This window comes from Embiotoca jacksoni, unplaced genomic scaffold, assembly GCF_022577435.1.
Source record: "Embiotoca jacksoni isolate LCO1_2020_lvr unplaced genomic scaffold, fEmbJac1.0.p SCAF_123, whole genome shotgun sequence".
NCBI classification, from domain to species: domain Eukaryota; kingdom Metazoa; phylum Chordata; class Actinopteri; family Embiotocidae; genus Embiotoca; species Embiotoca jacksoni.
Genome location: NW_027185256.1, coordinates 22,272 through 42,344, shown reverse-complemented (window position 1 = coordinate 42,344; position 20,073 = coordinate 22,272). Strand labels below are relative to the sequence as shown.

Genomic DNA, 20,073 nt, shown 5'->3' with positions numbered 1-20,073 from the left:
GGGGGGGGCAGCATTAACATGTGTGGCCTGTCAATGGCAGTGTGAAGCAGGAGCTGTGACTACTGTGTCAATGACACTGCTAATACTTGCTTGTACCATTTGGACTAATTTGGATTAGTTATGTTAAGTTTTTGCAAATTTAAATGGACGGCGTTGCAGCTGAAATTTGATTACGGCTCGTGTTTGTGAAGTGTGTCGAGGCTCATAAAAGTTCAAATTGTTCCTCGAGCTCTAACCTTCCTTCATGCTTGGTTTTGCAGCATAGTTGGCGTTAGACCATTAACTATACAAATGTTCTTAAGGAACGATAAATCAACCCGGGAACACTTTCCTTTGTAGCCGCTCGCGCTTATACTGTGGCCACACGCGTAGCCATAAAGATTTGATACGGCACAGCAAGTCATTCGGTATGCTCCCAATTATCTGTAAATGTAGATATTATACAACACGTATTCACCTCTTGAATTCCAATATCTCTATTTCCCATTTAGCTTTCCTGCCTTTCAACCTCAGCAGCTCAACCACTTCCTGAAATGGCTATTGTAACAATAACATCAGCCACGATAATGATAATAGAGTAGAGGAAAATGCTTGCATTGCGACAAACACCATCCCACTGTGACAGTGTCGTCCATCTTCATAATGTCCCCTCTGCCCCTCTCGGCCCCCCTCTCCAAAGGCAGACACGCTAGATACAATGACAAGACAGCAAATACAGGGTTTACATGACGGGAAAAAAAAAAAGTCCAAATACACATATAAGTGTTAATGCTGTGTTGCTTGTTTGCTTGAGAAACACACACAGAATATACAATAAACTGTGCGATAGCATTTATCACCTATTGTCACCAGTATGCCACATTCCTTTCCCACAAGTCTATGAGGTATTGAGTTCCTCCTTTACAATGTCTAAAGAATTCTGGGCCATTCGTTCTTACGGAGGTGCTTCAGCCATACTCCCAGTGTGTCCGGTGTGAATGGCCGGATGTTTTGGAGCACTCCAAACGGCAGATTTTCTTTGTTTGAAGGCATTTTGTAGAACTGCATATTAACTGTAAAGATCCAGCCCTCCTCTCGTTGTATCGCCCCAACTTTTACTGAGCTTCACCCGCCCTGACTTTAACCTGTAAAATAAGGGGAATTGCGTCTTTTCTACTTTTAGGGAGACGAGCCACGGTACGAAACGTTGTACATTTGTTCGTCGATCTGTGGGCTCTGAATATCAAACATAACTCTGTGTTTTTGTTTTTGTGAGGCATGTTTCAGATCAGTGTTTTCATCAGTCAAAGCAACACCAACCCACTCCTCCAGTCTTGTTTCATTGATTAGACTCGGGTTTACTAAAACTCTTGACTCCAGTTCATTTTTGTGAATTTTAGTTGCCGAGGGCTATACGTACTTTCTTCCAACCTACACTGCAGATGTTTCAATATGGACAAGAACACAATAATGTGTGTGTTATTAGTCAAATATATACATAACTTAGAGGAAGATAAGGCCATATTTTCATACAAAAGGTCTCTTACTTTTTCTTTCCACTTAAAGAAAGCTTCAAGGAATAGACTGTTATCTTGGTTAAGTACACTTAATCAGTGCTGTGAGTGAGATGAGAATATCATTACCATATATGTGTGCATTAATTATGGAGCTAGAGCCCTGTGGTTAGCTTAGCATAAAGACTGAAAGCAAAGGGAAACAGCAAACCTGTCTCCCTCAAATCTGCCTACCGGCACCTCTAACGCTCCTTAATTAACACATTTATTTAACTCATACATGCTCAAATGTAAAAATAACAATTTGTCTTTGTTCTCGACCCAGAAGCCACGAAAACCGCTGGCTTGGCTCCTTTGAGGCTACCTTTTAACAAGTCATTAGCTGTAACATAAGTTTATTTGTCTGTCGTGTTCACCAAATAGTTACAGATTGTGACAAATTTTCTCATCTAACTCTCCACGGCAAAGTGTATTTCACAAAATGTTAAGAAATTCCTTTCAGATTTAAAAATAAAAACCCTGACACATAGTTTACCTTCAGCTTAATGTGGATTACTCTTGTTAAACTTGTATTAATTTCTGCCAAACATGTCTGAGCAACAAGGACTATCGACTCCGTGTGCACGCGAAGAGTGAATCGAATGGAAAAAAAAAATCAAATCTGATGGGAAAAAAAAAGTGGCATGTTAATGTAATAATAGAATACACTCAAATAAAGGAAGAAACGCAGACGCCTGTCACAATATATCACAAACAAACAAATTGATTGGTTGTTTTGGTAATCGAGAAAGCTCATTGGTAAGAAAGTCCAAGTTTTGAATACACAATAAAAGAGAACTGAAGCAGCATTAAACATGTGACAAAAAAAAGAGCAAAGTGTGACAACTATTTATTGTTAAAAAAAAAAAAAAAAAAAAAAAAAAACAGGAAAACAACACTTTAATGGTAAAAAACTCAAATTTTGAATACGGTGTCGTTACTGCACTGCTTTGAAAATTATGACAAGACACACAACAAAGACGCACACACACACACACATCAAATTCTCAGACACTGTGTGTGTGGCCGGCTACAAACGAGAAACTGATTAATACTCAAGTGATCCAATCAAGTATGTAACTCAAGACACCGGCATCCATTCTAAATATTTAACCTCCCTTTATTATTATTTTTTCAAATGACTAATGTATAAATGCAGCATCACAGCTCGATATCAGTCGGATCCATTTAAAGCTTTAAAACACAAGTCCCTAGGAAATACTTTGTCAGCGTCTAGTAATTAGCTTAGTGCTCAAGTCATTTCCTGCTAACAACCACAACAACTAACTCTTTAAAGTGCGCCGCCACGACAGAGCCTGGCCGTAACAACCTTTCACCACGAGCAGAAGTGCATTTTAAATTTTAATGTAGACCCTTTCAAACATAGCCCGGGATAAACGCATTGGAAATAGCTCCGGCTGGCTGCAATGATACAAATGGAGACGTCTGAACTCGGAAACCTTTCTGCTGCATATTAAACCAAATATGCAACGGAGAGATTTAACTTTTTTTGATTGGTCATGCAAGTTTCTGGAGAGAAAAAAAAAAATGGAAACGCATAAAAAAATAAACATGAACCTATAATTCATAGAAATGTGTGGCCAGACATGACAAAAATAGAAAAGTTGCTTTACAAAAATAATTTTCCTCCAGACACACAGAGGAGGGAGGACGGGATGATTTAAATGTAGCTGCGGAGGAGGAAGGGATCAGTTGAAAGGTCATCCAATGAGTTTTTGTTTCGAGACTCCAGGGAAATCAGGTGGCCACGCAGTCGGGGTCACGGGGGTCGGCGTGTGTGGCCCTGCTCAGTTCAAGGAGCCGGGCCCTTCCATTGTGCCGGGGTCAAACTGCTCTGCACTCGTCATCATCGAGGGCGCACGAGGAGGGAGGAAAGAGGCGGCGCTGAAATTGTGCAGGGCCCGGCGAGCAGCTTGCTCGTTCACCCTTCACCTTTGGCATCGCGCTGCGTTTGACAGTCCGAGCTCGGAACACGCCCCGAGATCCAAAGCTGAAAACAGGATCGACAAAACAAGAATAATAATAACTCGTAGACGGTGCTGGGCGGATGCGAGTACACGAACCGTGAAAGAACAGTGGGTGACTACAGAGGGAAGATTCTCACCACACCTATGACTCAGATTGTCTGCTTTTAAAACAGGAAAGGTTATAAATATTTTGATCTGTGAATATTACGACTGCATGGGCTATAGATATATAGAGCAAGGATAGAGCTTCTGTGATATCAAGTGCAGGGGACAAATAAAAGAGTATTGTAAAACAACAACAAAAAAGGGTATTAGTGTTGTCAGCTTCTCCTGCAGGGTCATACTTCATATCGCTCAGTATTCAAACCCACAGGTCTCCCTTGAACTGCTTCATTGAACAGTGGATTTTCAAACAGAAAACAGTGAAGAAGTGAGGTAGCCTAGCAACATTGAAACCACAGTGAATGACTGTGTATGCCCACTGCGAAGGAGCCAGGCAGTTGAAATGACAGCGCGGCGCAACCCCAGAGAGAGTGGGATGCGCTGGCCGCCGTGAAAAATACAAAATACAGTGGCTGTTTGTAGCGGTATGCGGCAGACATACGTATGCTGTTTACAGATCTGACTCTTTTCTATTTTTTTTTTTTTTTTTTTCCTTCTTGTTTTTTGGGAGGTACATTCACACAGCACAACAGCGTTTTCTCGCACCTACTCCCAGGCTCACTTCAAAAACCAGCGAAAGTGACCCTATATTGTTTTGCCACCATGCAGTTCTTAATCTGAAATAAAAGATCTCCAGAATGGAACAGAAAAATTGCCAGGTGCTGAGAAAAAGGTGCAGAAATGTGAATGCCTGCAGGCTGTCAAGAGGGGGGGGGGGGGCTCAGTCTGAATGAACCAGCTGAGCACAGTTTATTGGCATATACCCAAGAAAGTAGAGACTCTACCCTGTGGCCATGGTAATATGGAAATATGCTCATTTGATCAATAACAGTCAATTTCTCATGAGAGCAGCTGAGAAACCCAACATCTTTTTTAAAATTATTAAAAGAAATGACGGAAAAATATACCACGTCTCTTCTCGTTTTAACATTAATTACTGTTCACTTGCAGTTTTCTGCAGCGGCTGCGCATGTATGAAAAAGAGAAAACTACCGTCGCTAATTATCTCCATAGGTGGCCATTTTATTGCACAGCCGTCGCGAGGGAGCCGTAAGATTATTACTGTAAAACTGCTCGAACACAAGCAGGTTACAAATGAGCCCCAAAGAAATTTAACATCGACCTGAGACTGAATCATGGAAGGAGACGGAAGATGGCCTCATCTAGAGTGGCAGTCATGGACCAAAATATAATCTGTCAATCTAAAAATAGTGCTATTTTGGGGGCATTTTAACAATGTTGATAGCACATTTTTTAACTTCGACGAATTCAGTGTAATGTGTAAGTCCACAAAAAGCGATGTAAGGACAGGAGCAACAAAACTCCTCACAGCAGATGTGATAGTGCTCAATGTTGATCCTTTCTGATTAATTGATATTGGGAAGCTGATTTAAGGAGACATAATGTGCATAAAGATAGAAGGTATCCCAGTGGCCATTATTTTAAAAGTGAAACCGAAGCGGAGTCTCGACGTCACTTCAATCAATAGTCTTAAGATAAATTGGTACCGACTTGATATTAAAAATGAGAACAACAGTTAAAGCAGCGTGCATGCACACATCAGCGTGACCTCCCCCCATATCAATAACACAGACAACCACGAGCGCTCTCTTCTCATGTCATTTCCCACCAACTTCTTAGCTGTGGTCTCTGCTGTCTGAAACCGCCACAACACATTCACCATTCGCTGCCTGCCGTGCTGCCGCGGCCCCTCGGCTCGCCCGTGTCCTCATTCTGTTGAACCGGTGACATTTTAACTGGCAATGGGTCTCTGGCTCATGGGAAATGGTGTTTGTTAAAGGCCACTAAGAACAGTAATACACAGTACGCGTCTCGGTATCAGACACCCATCGTCTGGACACGCATACACCCCAGACATGCGCTTCAGTTTTTTGGGGGGTTTTCTTTTATTTTTAAAGGAATGCACGCATTAATCAACATTTCTGTGAATGTGCCAGCGTTAGCTGTGGTGGAAATTAATGTATTTCCTTGTGAGAAATCAAAAGTATGTCGAGCTCGCTGTCGTTTGAGTATTTATTACAAAATGAAATATGGAAAATCATAAGAGCGTACCAATCGTCAAACATGAACCAAGCGAGTACATCCGATTTAAACAGAGTCACAGGAACACTTATTCAGCTGAATCGTCCTTGGAGAGAGTTTCTACACTCGCGGAGAGTCCAGAAAGTCCGACCGCCGCCTTGTGAGGAGAGCGGCCTTATATCCACGTAAGGAGGCGCCCTCTTCTTCACCCCTATGACATCGGTCATTGGTCATCTGCACATATGGACCGTGGCTTCTAGTTGTGTGCCCCGGAGTAGAAAAACACTGCTGATCTGATTGATTACATTGAAGGGACGTGTGGTTTGGATATACCGGTTTGCCCCTCAAGAATGTCCTATGGACACGGGGACCTAGGGTCAGCTACAGATCAGTTACATAGGAGGAATTTTCCTCCGACATTAGCCACTTGCCTAATTTTCAGTTTCATATGTTCTAAACCAGGAAAAGTCAAGTGAGGCTGTTTTCAGGACTCAACTTATTGTAATTTGCATTACAAATGTCAATGTGTTAATGAAGCAGGACCCAGAATTCCCTCACGCTGGCTCTTTATGTAGAGTCGCTGCATGCATGACAAACGTTATCTTTTCTCACTGGTGCTCTGGCACGACTGTTAAAATCCTTCAACACCCACCAACCTGCTGCAGGTGGTGCACCTAAATCAAACAGACTTTTTTTTTTTTTTTTTTTTTTTTTGATCGTTAGACCTTAGAATAAAAAAAATGGAGAAGCTACATTTTAAGTTCCCTGTTCTTCACTCCGTTGTGCATCATTTGCGTTATACTTCCAGCAGGAGAAGCCTTTTGATCACAACAAATCGATTTCACATTTTCATATTACAACAAACAAGTTGAACATTCTGATGATACTCGGATTTAATTCTTAATCAAAATGTTCAAACTATGATATTGAAAACAAGCTCTTTTCATTTCCATTCACATTTCTTTTTTTTTTTACTAAAAGTCACCATTGAGTGTGCTTGTTGCTTCGCTCTCCGCTGCTCTGCTTTTAAATGTGCTCACTTAATGAGTGCAGCGCTGCTCCCTTTCATGTGTCCATATCAAAGCCAATCCCTTAATTGTTTTGATAGGCATTTGGAAAAAAAGAAAGGAAAAAAAAAGAAAAAGGGATTCATTTTATTATTTTATTTCTCTCATCTTATCTAAGCTGTAATGATTTAACCTACAGAGCAGTGACAGCTCCACTGGAACAAGTGCATAATTATACATTTAAGTGTTCTACTTAATGTGCTCATTTTCAAGCTGTCAAGGTCATTCGCTGGAGTGCCATTAGTGAAGAGAGGGGCCCTCTTTACCTGGAAACACGGCAACGGCTTAATGCCCAGTGCTCAAGAGCATATACCATGGTACACTGGTGCAATCCGGCAGATATAGAAATTCATTTATATAATACACTCACTATTATAGGCGATGGAAAGCAGTGTATTTCTCTTCCTTGATGCTTTTATGATGTATGGTCCCTGCACCTAACAGCCCACGTGTTATCTGGTAATCAAGGCGAAGGGGTAATGACTTTTGTGTGTCAGAGGAGAGGGTTAAAGTGGTGGGGAGTGGAGAGCAGGGGGGGTAGGGGTGGGTGGGTGGTTGTGTGTGTGGGGAGGGGAGTGTGTGTGGGGGGGGGGCTGACACTGGGAACCCCTGATGGCCTTTCTGCTGGGTAGCCATGGCAACATCTAGCCCAGTCGTTAATGAGGCACAAGTGAGCTGTTAACAGAATACTGATTTGCTTTTGACATCGGCCCTGATTCATATCTGTCAGGAGGTGTTGATGAAATATGCACCCTGAGTTTGTTTCATAACCGCGCATAAAATGGCCTCAGTCTTCTGTTTATGCAGCACAAAATGTGCCACCGATGTCACTCGCGGTTTCCGAGTAATTATGTGGGTCAACGCATTATATCTTAGAAAACCGGGCGGCAGAGCGGTTGCGCGAAACAAAAACATTTAACCCGCTTCCTGAAATTTAAATAGCGGACGTGCAGATGACGACTTTATTACCATGTGTAATAATAACCGTTTGAATCCGGTCGCGTACCTCCATTCAGAAATAGCTACCGGCAAAGAAGAAGCAGGCGTAAATGCTCTCTTTGCGTACCGGTCATATGAAATGGAGTGAAAGCCGCCCTGACTGAGCACGTGCCCTTCACATGTTCCTATTCACATGAATTATTTATGAAGGTGCCGGGCACAATGGGTGAGAGGAGCATCACTGACTGGCGGAGTAAAGGCGCCGCCTCATCTCCGGACATCGCTGTCTGATCGGTGACCTGACTCGAGGGGCACAGCTTGGCTATGAGAACAGACCCCTTCTTTTTCTTTTTTCTCTCTCTCTCTCTCTCTCTCTCTCGTAGAGCTGCTTCATCGAATCCAAATTAACCAGCAGCTCCCAAATTACTCTCTTTACCTGCCGGTGCGTCACCACGTCTCATGCTGTAAATGATTAGCGCATTAACAGCATAGTGAGGGGACTAACTCGCTGCTCCAGACCCCTTGTTAAAGCAGTGAAAAGCATAGCTGTGAGGTATAATTCATTGCGGTGGCAGCTAATGAGTGGATGCTACAGTGGGAAGGTGACAGTAATAAGCGCCGACTTTACACCATCTTAACACAGGTGCTGTATTTCATCGGGATTGCACAAGGTTAGGATTCAGCACGAGGAGTCGGCTGTCGGAGAACTATTTAGAAGTAATGCGATGCTGAGCTGGCATATATCGTCTGACAGTTCCTGTCTCTCTTCATAGCTGCAAATGGATGGCGCGCGTTTGAAAAGATCTGTCTCGGTGTTGATGCTCTCCGTAACGGAAACTGATGGGAGTCGCCTCAGAAGCTGTGAATCAACTGGAACGACGGCTGTGTTTGCAGACCGCTGTGTGTCGTCGCCGGACACGCTGTGAGGAAAATGTAATCGAAATTGTGGTTAGTTTTAGGCAACAGAAGCACTTTGGTGAGGACTGAGGGAAAGATTGCGGTTGAAGTGAACATCCCCTTTCAATCGTTAACCGAGTGCTGCGAAAACATTGTTTGTTGCTACGAGCGGATGCAAGTAAAATCACATCAATCCCGTATGTTGCCACCGAACGCTTTGCGGATGCCGTCTATATGAACAGTTTGCTACTTTGCAGATTTGTCAATCGCAAAGATTTCTTTGTTTTGCTGAAACTTTTTTTTTTTTTTTTGCTCTTGCAAATTAGCAGTAAATACAAGTGGTTTCATGCACAAGGGTGCACGTTGAGGAATATGAAGTCGCTTTTAAATTCAAAAAATTTCTTTCACAAATTGTTCCACACTTCACGAGTGCTTCATCTTTTATTTTGCAGGTTTTTTTGGGGTTTTTTTTGTAATTGCGAAGCAAAATAGTCCAAATTATGCTCATTACTTGCAGATTACTTTTGTTTGTCCTGTTTAAATGCTGCTTTTCTGGTCAAACGGCTTTAATCTACGTCTCGGGTTCTTACCAGCCTTCAAACCCCGTGACCTGATACTTGAATTGGCTCTCCGTGTTATCTCTCGCCAAGCATTTAAAGCCAGGTCTGGTCAAAACAATCAAAAGGGATTGATGTTTGATACCCGGCCCTGCGTTCATGGTTTGGCCCGGGGTCCCGCAACACACAAACGTATACACAAACCAACGCACGCACAAACGCACTTCTGGCCCAGATTCTTCTCCCTCGGCGCTACCTGCGGGGTGTTTAAACACCCGGAGTGGCGTTGTCCAAATGATAATTGCTTCTGAAAGGTTGATTTGTGGCTATATCGGAGGGGGCAACTCTCCTCTCGGTGTTGAGCGAGATTAGCCGTGGATCTTCGGGATTTATCACTCGAGGCGTACGGATTAGCGCGGCGCTGAAGTTTAAAACAGAATCAGTGGCGACCGCGTCGTTTTAAAGAAATAAGAGGAGCTTATATCAGCTCAAGCCATTATCAGAAGAAAAGGGAGCTAATCATCCTTTTTTTTTATGCTAATTACTCTTCATGAGGATTAGATAATACAAATCAGTAAAACAATATGAGGACAAAAATTCTTTAATTTCAAAACTGGCAGTTTGAGCATACGATCAACAACATATTATACCGTTTTCCCAAGATTTTTATATCAGGTTTTTTTGGTGTTTTTTTTTTTTTGCCCTGCAATAAACTCTACAGATATCAAAGAGCTGAGTCTGCAGCTTTAATGGTTGCCTTTGTGGGTGCTAGATGTAATTAAATCACAACTCCATCTGCTATTCTGTGTGTCAATAGAAATCACACCTTAGTAATTCAGAGAGAAAATTAAATGAGATAAGCTCCCTAATGTGTGCCGTTAGAGGCATGTCTGAGTTCTCCGAGGCCCACTATCTCACCCACAATGCAAAGTAAATGTATGGATAATAGGTTTAGCCGGCTGGATATGCAGCTATTACGGGTTTATCTTTGATGGAAGGTGCATTTTATGGCATTAGAGAAGGCCAGACAAAGACCGAATCAGATTTTCAACGTTTTAAGCCTGAAAAAAAGAGGATGTCTTCAATATCTTCCGTCATTAATCATTAAAGAGAAGTCTGTGTGGGTTTGTGGCCCCTCCCCTTGCTTCCATGTGGTTGCTCCAAATCAAAGATGTATCCTCCACTGGCGGTTTTAATCTATTTACATACTCAAATTATACATTTATTTTCTGGAAACGGAAATGTGTCTGTTTACTTTGTCGGTGTTTTGAACAGTCATGTGTTTATTTTGTTGACGGGCAGGCAAACAGCCAACAGGTGCAACAGATCAGCCAACAAGGAAATACATATAGTAACCGAGTTAATATAAGGAGACTGACCCTGTTGCTGCAAGTGCAAGCGAGCATGATTTGTGTCATGGCTGCAGCTCAAAGACAAACTGTGACAAATTGGATGAGAAAATGAAGTTGTCAGCGAGCCACACGGGTCCATTTGGCACATTTGGATTGAGCTATATTGTCTGTCACGGGGTTAGAACAACATATAGTAATGTTTATGCACCCTGGTGCCGTGAAATTAAGCGGTGAGGCCCAGCGTGTTGTTTTTCATAGGTGTAAATAACTAGCTGTGCCCTCGTCTGGCGACAACCGGAGAATGACTTTCGAAAATGGCCTGCCAATACCAAGTGCAAGTAGGTATTATTACGGAGAATGATCTGTCAATAAGACTCCGTCTCGTGACTCCTGCGAGTCCAAATGACTGGAGTGTGTTGGCCACACCTCAGCGATAGTTCAAGCCTAATTGACAGGGCCTACGCCGCCTCCTGGGGCACAGGAGGGCTGACAGAGCGAGAATGGAGATTAAGGAAGCAACAGAACGAAGGTAAGGTGTGTGTGTGGGGGGAGGGGGTGGGGGGTTGCGATGGATGAGGAGGCACGGAGGTGATGCGCAAGGGATCGGTGGTCAACTAGCAGCAAGAGCTGGAGCACTGTCACTTTCTCTGCTTGCCGTGTCTGCTGGCCCTGACAGCAATCCATTTGAGGGCCTCCCGGTGCTAACAGAGTGCTAAAACCCAATCAAACAAGCTCGAAGGAAAGAGGCGAGACGCTCGGGTCCAGCCGACTTCCACTTGTGTGAGCAATTCACCTCTGACTGACCCGCACAGGCATCTTAAATAAGCCGCGCGCATCGTGAACAGCGGGAAAGTCACACTCTGGGACCCGAAGACAGCCATGTGTCTGTAAAAGCCGGAGAGTGCTTTATGAAATCAGAAGAGTCCATGTTTGCGCTCATCAAGGTCAAATAAGGAAAAAAAAAAAAAAAAAAGTTGTTTCCAGAAACGCGGAAATAAATTCTAAGCTTGGATGCAACGAGGATAAAAGTGTTTGTTTTTTTTCCACAGTCCACAAAGTTCTTTATTTATTCTAATGTGTTGTGTGAGATTTGCAATGTCATGTTTGATGGAAGAAAACAAAAAAAACAGCCAGATTAAAAAGAAACATTGGATAAATATTACTTAATGCGAGATGACTGGTTTGTTGTTGAGCTTTAGAGTGGTGTGCAAATGTAAATTTCTTTCACTCAAAGTCAGGCCATCAGTCTTGAGGATCCTGTCGAGATCAATTAAGAGAACCAATAAAAAAAAAAAAATCATAATAGGTCATGAAATAAAGCAGATTAGCTTCCATAATACTAAAAGCCGTACTCAAAGAACAGAGCAGATCTTGCTGCTTTAATTGGCGGTGGAAAGGTCAATGTTGGCCCATTGATTAAATGCTATAAAAAGTACTTGTTAGAGAATTGGCACTGGTGATGAGAAAAGCACTTAAGCAAATTAAAAGAACAATACTTTGAATTTATAGCTTTTTTTTTTTTTTATAGTTTTTCATCCATAATGATTAATAGATGACTGACAAGCCCTTGGAAATAAAAAAAAAATAAAAAAAATCCTACAGGTTTATTTTTTATACTTACTGTACGTTTCCCTGGAAGTGAGACAAAGATTGATTCCATTATTTACGCTCGGTCTTGAGTGTTGCAGACAGAAAATAGGCGCTAGCTGATGTAGGGCAAGAGATCAGAGCGAGACATGTTTCAGTGAAATCTTTCAGTCGGCTATGCACCGAATGCAGAAAAGACGACCAGCCCCCCTCCCCCCCCCCCAACCCAACAGGATTACTGTGTTTGTCAAAAATCAATACTTACCAGCAGCATGACTGCAGTTGACGCCACCTCAAAGAAGCTGCTCGAGCTCAACAAAAGATCAGAGGACGTTAGCTGGTGAGAGCATAATGAAATGGCATCTGTCGGTACCGTGTTGGACTGCGTCCACCGGCACCCTGGTTTGCTTTGGTTTTCCTAACTCCCCTTGAAATGTTTGGTGGAAATGTAATTAGCTAGTGCTTTTTTATTTATTTTTTTTCTCCTCCTCCTCCTCCTCCTCTTCTCCTTCCCTCGTGTGTTATTGCACGCAGTATTAGCTCCGACAAAATGGTAATTAATATTTCCCCTCCATTGTTGAACAGGAGAGGGGACGGGGGGGGGGGGGGTGCCGGCGCCAGCAACCAAAGAAGGGCACTGCCAGACTGGCCATCTTGCCAGCTTTGTATTTGTGCTGAGAGAAAGTGTTTTTTCAATAAGCGGTGTTTAAAAAAAAAAAAAGATTGTGTGTTGGTTCTTTAAAACACCATTTTGACAAATAGATTAAAAACTTTGCTTCTGCAGGCACTTCATCGAAGTATTGAAAGAAGCAATATCCGTGAGCAGTGTTACACAAGCTTTGACGTCGTTCATCGGAACAATACATGTGGTACGACTAACAAAAGCAACCAGCCACACGTCAGTCGACTCTTGTATAATGTATGCAATGTTTGCTACTCCAGCGGGTTACCCTTGGTAACGACCTAGCAACAGACGATTGTAGGTTTAATGCTTTCTAGAGATTGTAGGATTTCTCAAACTGAATAGATATGACACACGGAAACGCGAAACCGCTTTGCTTGCTCCATCTTGTTCTGAGACGTATGCCGAAAAAGAAATCCATGGAGACGCAGACGAGCAATACGGAGCGTTGTAAAATCCCAAAGTCAAAATTCATCGAGGAAAAACACGTCATTTTTATTTATATTTATTTGAAGTTGAGATGGTTGCAATGTTGCCATGGAGACGGCGGAGCGATATTTCCCAGTGATGAGCGGGGCGTGCTCTCGTGCCGATTCGAGCACGTTCCAAATGTACAGTCGCCCGGTTCGATTTCTCTGTGGGGGGGGGGATTGCACGTCGCGTACGTTTTTTTTCTTATTTGATGCGATTTTGTCGCTTTTCAGGAAGTGGGGGATGTGGTCGGGGACGCCCAAGAACCACTACAATCAGATGGTGTACGAGAACGGAGAACCCTGCTGGCAAGGAGGTTCACGCAGCACTACAGTAAGCACTACATGTGTTTCCTACAAAACAGCACACACTCGCACACACACTCGCACGCACACACACACTCGAACGCACACTCGCGTTCTCACACGAGAGCACAAAGAGGCAGACATGAATAAACTAACAGATACTCAGATGAACAAATGGTAGACACACACGCTGACAGACTGTCAGACAAACAGATGGAAAGATGATACAGTAAAGGATGCGGGAACAAAAGACGACTCTTTAGACTCCCGCCCTAAATAAGAGACGTGATACAGAACCTGCGAATTTTAATTCTAATAATTATTTAATTGAATACTTGTATTAAGTGCATGTTTTATCGTTGTCATTTATTGGTTTTTATTGTTAGACAGCCTGAACAATGTGTTTACTGAGAAATCAATCACCTTTAATAAAACATGACTTTGGTATCGGTTTGGCTAAAAGGGAACAGCCGGCTATAAACTCCCTTTATTTACCCTTTATTTACCCGGCTTTTATTTCTAATTTACCTGTTTTATAAGCATTATATGATGTGTTCCCCCGTTTCCTGGTTTGCTTCCTTTTAATTTGCAGTTAGTGGCAACTCGCTTTCTATCTTTACTTCCTGTCGTGAGCAAGCCAACAGATTTCTACCACTACAGCAATACAGCATCTCCTGTTATACACACTATCGTTCTACTGTTTAACAAATTTGAGCCCAACAATTTATTTCTTCTATTTATCTCTTCTTTTCTGTTAAGCTACCACCAACAAAACTACTTCCCCACATAGAAAGGTAAAACTTTTAATGGAAAACAATTCTTGGAGGAAGTGCGTGAGTGAGTTTTTTTTATTCAGTGAAAAAGACAAATCTGGATATAAGTCTTGCTGCCACAGTATATTTGGATTTATTAAGACAAACGGTAAACATGAATAAAGTGATGAGTTTGTGTCACCTGAGGAACAGGGGAAGTTAGAAATAATGACCTGTATCAAACATGGATATAGGTATATAGAAGTGGGCGTGGCTTCTGACTCTTAAAAAAAAAAACCCGGCATGTTTGGGGGCGTGTCTGTTTGATTGACAGGTGCAGTCAGGTTTTTCACTAAGTGGGCGCGGCCTAGTGTATTTGGGTTCCCAATCAGGTTGAGTCAGATCGACCGCTCGTCACGTACGGTCACATCCGGCTCCAAAGTCAAAAGAAATTCACGGTCGGTTATTGTTTGGTCCCAATTATAAACTTTTAGAAAACCAATTTTTCAATCACTAATTTAACCCTTATTTCAGATTCTCGGAGAACCATTGAGATTGATTGAGAGCACACAGTCTGGTGTGTTCAGATGTCGAGCTGAGGACGTTTTAGATATTGAATTTAACAATCCGGCCAAACAAGATGCCACTTGGATGAACTGTACGAAGCTCCTCTCTCCGGATAAATCAGGAATAATGTGGAGCTGCTCTCTGCAGGCCTCGTTCTGTGCATGTGCATTTCAACAATGGGGACTTAGTCAATCAGTTATAGGCATGGGTCGCCCAGCAGCCTGGCAAAAAGACGTTTTGTCCAAAGCCAAGTGATTGAAACTGACTTGCCTCCCCCCCTCTTTGACAGTCCACAATGGTCTTTATGGTTAGTGTTGCTCCGTTTGCATTCTTACGCAGCTTTCTCTTCTTCTACTCTCCCGCATTTTCCTGCCTCTTCCAGTCCACTTTCATGAGATCCATTTACACTTTTGTGGGAGAATTTGCTCAATTAAAAAAAAATGTAGCACATTTAATCATCTCATTTTCTTTGCCCGGGCCCCTCTTCAAATCAGAGTCCAATAAATGTCGTTTGCAAATATATGTACTCGTGCCATCCGGGGGCCTCCTTTTGAAAAGGCTAAATTGAATTCCTTTGATACGACCTCCTCGCCGTGTGCAGACGGCATAAATGAAGTCTCGTCAGAAGTCGACGCTCATTATATTTGAAATGCTGAACCTCCACTCTCTTCTTTCTGGGGGGGGGGGGACGCACTTTTCTCTTTATGTTTGAGGAGAAGGGACCACTGATGTATTGTCTTTCGGGTGGATATTGCGGATGGGATTCCACATTCGAGTAGTGCGGCATATCTGAGGAGTCTATAGGGGTGAAACCAACTGTTTCAGTTTGTATTCACGCTCTGTGACATTGAGCAATGAGTTTAGCTACAACTATTTCAACTTATTGTGGATAATTCCAGTGTTTTATGCCTTCACGGGTTTTGTCATCGTTTTTTTTTTTATTGGTCATGAAGATATCGGAGTTAGCAGATTAATTGCCGAGTCAGGTGACCAAACAGATTGCAGGAGAAAACAAAGTCGTACAGTTACTGTCAGCTGACAGCTTTCGTGGTTGTACGCACAGTTGCAACTGCGGGTTTGTTTGCAGTCTTTGAGATCGTGTTTGCTGCCCGACTACAGTACTACAGTACCAGAATAGGAAAGATTAACAAGGGGTAGTCCAAGGTTATAATCTAACCTTAGTATTGCACCTTACAGAAAGTTTGAGTACTTGCAAAAGACAAACAAAAACAAAATAATGTAAAAAAAAAAAAAGAAAGGACAAAATTTACCCAGCAGAAGCCGGTGTATCTTGATTTTCTCCCGATATGGTTCAAGCTCTAGAAATCCTGGATCTGGATTTGAGTGCTACTTTCTTTCATGAGACCCTCGCTGCCGGGTGAACACTTCCAGACTCCACACCTCCAGTTTGTAACACCGGCTTTCTTTTAAAAAGTCTGCAGAGCTCCCGTCAACCGATTTGCGAAGCTGGTGAAGTGCCACATTAGGAGAAGTCAACTATTTGGGGCGGGCTGACATCATTTCTTATTTAAAGAAAAAAAAAAAAGTTACGTATGTGTAATCATTCAAAACCAACCTCGTACGTCCAAAGTCCCGCCCCCAACACGGATCCACGTCTCTGCCACCTGCGAGTCAATACTGAACCACCGATCATAAGGCGAACGCACTTTGTCGTTCGCAGCAGCACGCACCCGCTTGATAACTCTTAAGATACTAAGCAACATAACAAAAGACTATTTTGAATCCTTGTACGGGACAAAACCACCAGTTCTACCAGCCTGGAACTTCAGCACAATAACTCCTGTCAAGTTCCCATCTCGCTGCCTCCCCAGGTGCTTTTGTTCGCCAGAGGGTTTGTCGGTTCAGGGTGCAGTATGATGTGAGGGGTTGCTATGGCAACCACCTCGAAATAAAACTTTTTTTTTTTTTTCTTTTCCTGCCGCTCTGTTGCAGAGGGCGTCAAAGTCACCTAATAAAGTTCTGACGGCGGTAATTGCAGCCCCCCCACCCCCCCGCGACGTCCCAGCAGCCGGGCTCGAAAAATCTGAATGACCTGAATATACTTAAGTTGCAACAAGTCACTGGATGTCTTTGGCATAATTTTTTACCATTCGTGACGAACCTCGCTTCTTCACCAAAGTTGTATTTTTCTCAAAAAGGCTGTAAAAGGAGTCAAACAAAAAGCAGGACGACTCGAGTCGGCTCCCTCTGCGAGATACAACCGGCACGGCTCTTGACTCGGCCTAACAACGATTCTTCTCCCCGCACCACCTCAACTTTTCTTTCTTTGTGCTTTTTCTAGGTCACGCTGACATGCGGAACGGAGACAGCCCTGCGATCGGTGAAGGAGCCCAGCAAATGCCAGTACATCATGGACTTTCAGACTCCCGTGGCCTGTCAGCCGGTGCTGAAGCAGCGGGGTATACACAGTGAACTGTGACCCCCCCCTTCCCTTACTGGCCTAGCCGAGAATAACTCGGAACCCGCCCCTCTGCCGGCTAGCCCGCGGTGACAGGCCGGGGTCCTTGGGGTCCCCTCTGACATCTGTGTTGTCAGAACATATATACTTCCGAGCGAGTCTGCCTCTCCGTTCCCAGACCACTTTAGTTCTCATTGACGGTTACACCGCTGCTTCATTTCTGTTACATTATAGTTTCAATAGAGCATTTATTCAGTCATTCGGTCACCACTTATTCTTGACAGTGTTGTGTATTGATCACATTCTACACTTAAGGCCCGAGCAAGATTTCTATGTAAATAATTGAAGAAATAAATGGAAGACGAGAGTAATCGTCGGGTTTAGCGACATTGCCGTTAATGCAAGTGCCGTATCAATGGACTGCTTATTTATACGCACAGACAAAAGGACTGTCCTTCCATTTCAGCACAGCGGCGACCTTATTTACTTACTCACTTAACTCTTAAAGCTGGGATTGGCTAAACATTTTTTTTTTTTAAAGTACAGCCCTAGTCCTTCAGCTTTCCCCTCCATCTCTAAAATGCTTCACCAATACCGACACGTATTTTATTGTGATTATTGTCAGGCTCGTTTTTAGACTCTCTTTTTGATCATTCAGTCTTCCTTTTTTTTTTGGGGGGGGGGGGGGGGGGGGGTTGCTCTGCAGGTGTAAGCGGTCGTTGCCGGTGCTGAAATAGTAGCATTTTCTTCAGGACCTTCTGCCATTGAAGGGACGCGCAAGACCAGCTGCATTTGTAGAACCGCCAATAGAAACTCCCTCTTTTTTAAAATGACCCGTGATTGGCCTAAAGTCGCAGGCTACATGGTTTAAAGCCTAGAAGACAGTCCTAGAAGAGGTACAGGACTCGAGTGTTTTCTCGCCGACCACTTGAAATACAATATGCTGAAAGGTTTATATGGAAACCTTGCCCAATTACCCCCCAACCCCCCACCTCCCTTCACACACACACACACACACCAAAAAAAAATAGAAAACTGCCCTCCCCAGCTTTAAAGTCTGAGTCTGTTGACTTGATGTGTTTTTCTTATTGTCAGCAAATCCCGTGAAAATACCAAAACCAACAGTGTCGGCGATCCAAAAACCGGTCAAACCGCTGCTGCACACGTTCCCTCATCAACGCAGTCGTTTGTTTTTGGCTCGATTCCCTGTTTGCCGTTGTTCTACTATAAATACCCACCAGGGCGCCAAATGTGTTTGAGTCCAAAGCTGAAAATGGTGAAAAAACAAAAAAAAACACCACGGATTCACTTTATAAGAAAAAAAAAAAAAATGACCCTGGGGGCTCAGGGCGCCACGAAGGGAGTTGAAGTCAGGATTGAGACAGTATGGAGAGCCGGAGTAACACACTGTTGGCTTTGGTCTTTTCATAAGGAGATATATCCGTTAAATACTGTTCTCACCGCAGTGTATTTACAGTTTTACAGTTCGACAAAATCACTCTGTAAATAGTCTAATAAATATAGTGGCATTGCTACAAATACAACCGCTGTCCAATCTATTCTTAAATGTAAATTTACAGTTTCTTTTAATCTGCTCTTAATTCTGCTTTCAACCAAATATACACACCAACAGTTGATTTACTAATTCATACGTCCACCACAGCCACAACAGTCTCGTAGCTCCTTCACACTATTTACAGGCTATCAATTATTACTACATGCTGAATGTGCCATCTCTCGATTTCTTAAGATTCTGCCAGCCCGAGCACTCTGCCTCTTCCTGAGCACGCTGCCTGTGATGTTGTTATGTAACAGATTGTGGGGTTTCTGCTGCAGGACCCTCTGCTCATTAAGGGGGAGCTAAATCAGCTGTCAGGTATCCAATAGGCTGCCTGATATATTCCTACCCTGCTGGGACGGCCGGGTGGCTGTTTGCCTGCCAGCAATGCAATCGCCTCCGGCCCCGTAGCCCAGGGACTGCCGCTTTTTTTTATTTATCCGGCTTCAGCTCCCATCTACACACGCTGTTTGACGGCCAATCTAACTATTCGCTTTCACCTTCGATTTTCAGAATAACGGTCAGTTTTGTTTAACGTGCCAAACCAACAAAACGACTTCGCAGCAAAAAAAACAAAACCCTAACGTCACGTAAAGAAACGCAAGTATTACACAGCGTGTCGACGCAGGAGAGTCTGATGGCTCACACTGTCGTTGTCATGTTGTCACCTGGCAACCCACAAAGGCAAACGCCCCAATCGTTCAGCTAAACTGGCAAAAACATTTTTTTTTTTTTTTTTTTTAAAGAATATAATTCATTTGGATTCCCCACAATCTCCAGGAAACATCATAATATCCCGGCGTATTTGAACGTCTTCCTCGTTCAGCATTTCAAATGTGCAACAGGTGCCGAAGCTGAAGTCGGCGTTAAAAAGCTCGAAGCCTTTCACATCTCCCTGACTCCACCAACAGCTGTAAAAGTCTGCCAATCAGTGCAGACGGTGGAGAGCGGGACCCCCCCCCCCCCCTCTCGCCTTGTTACTGCAGGAGGCGGCGTTACGTTGTTGGGCGTCCGGAGGGAAAACTTTCTCCTGCAACGTATGGCGGCCGTGTGACCGAGTCTCGCCCAGAACTTTTCCTCGGACAAAAAAAACCCTCCTCTCGCAAAGGAGCAGATTTGACAATCTGCAGGGTATTAACAACTGAAGGATCATCATGTGTTAAATTACTTGTGTGCTTCACCCCACACGGCGTGG

At 43.3% G+C, this 20,073-nt stretch overlaps 1 protein-coding gene across 3 annotated transcripts in view; it reads left to right on the top strand.

The window, feature by feature from the left end:
- Nucleotides 1-17,998, top strand: part of LOC138195739 (glucosidase 2 subunit beta-like) — a 122,777-nt gene extending 104,779 nt beyond the window's left edge. For all 3 annotated transcript variants that reach the window (XM_069145368.1, XM_069145367.1, XM_069145366.1), the window contains exons 14-15: nucleotides 13,511-13,610; nucleotides 17,204-17,998. In XM_069145368.1, coding sequence (XP_069001469.1) covers nucleotides 13,511-13,610; nucleotides 17,204-17,341 — 238 coding nt within the window. In that variant the 3' untranslated portion in view covers nucleotides 17,342-17,998. The remainder of the gene's footprint in view (nucleotides 1-13,510; nucleotides 13,611-17,203) is intronic.
- The last annotated feature ends 2,075 nt before the right edge of the window (nucleotides 17,999-20,073 follow it).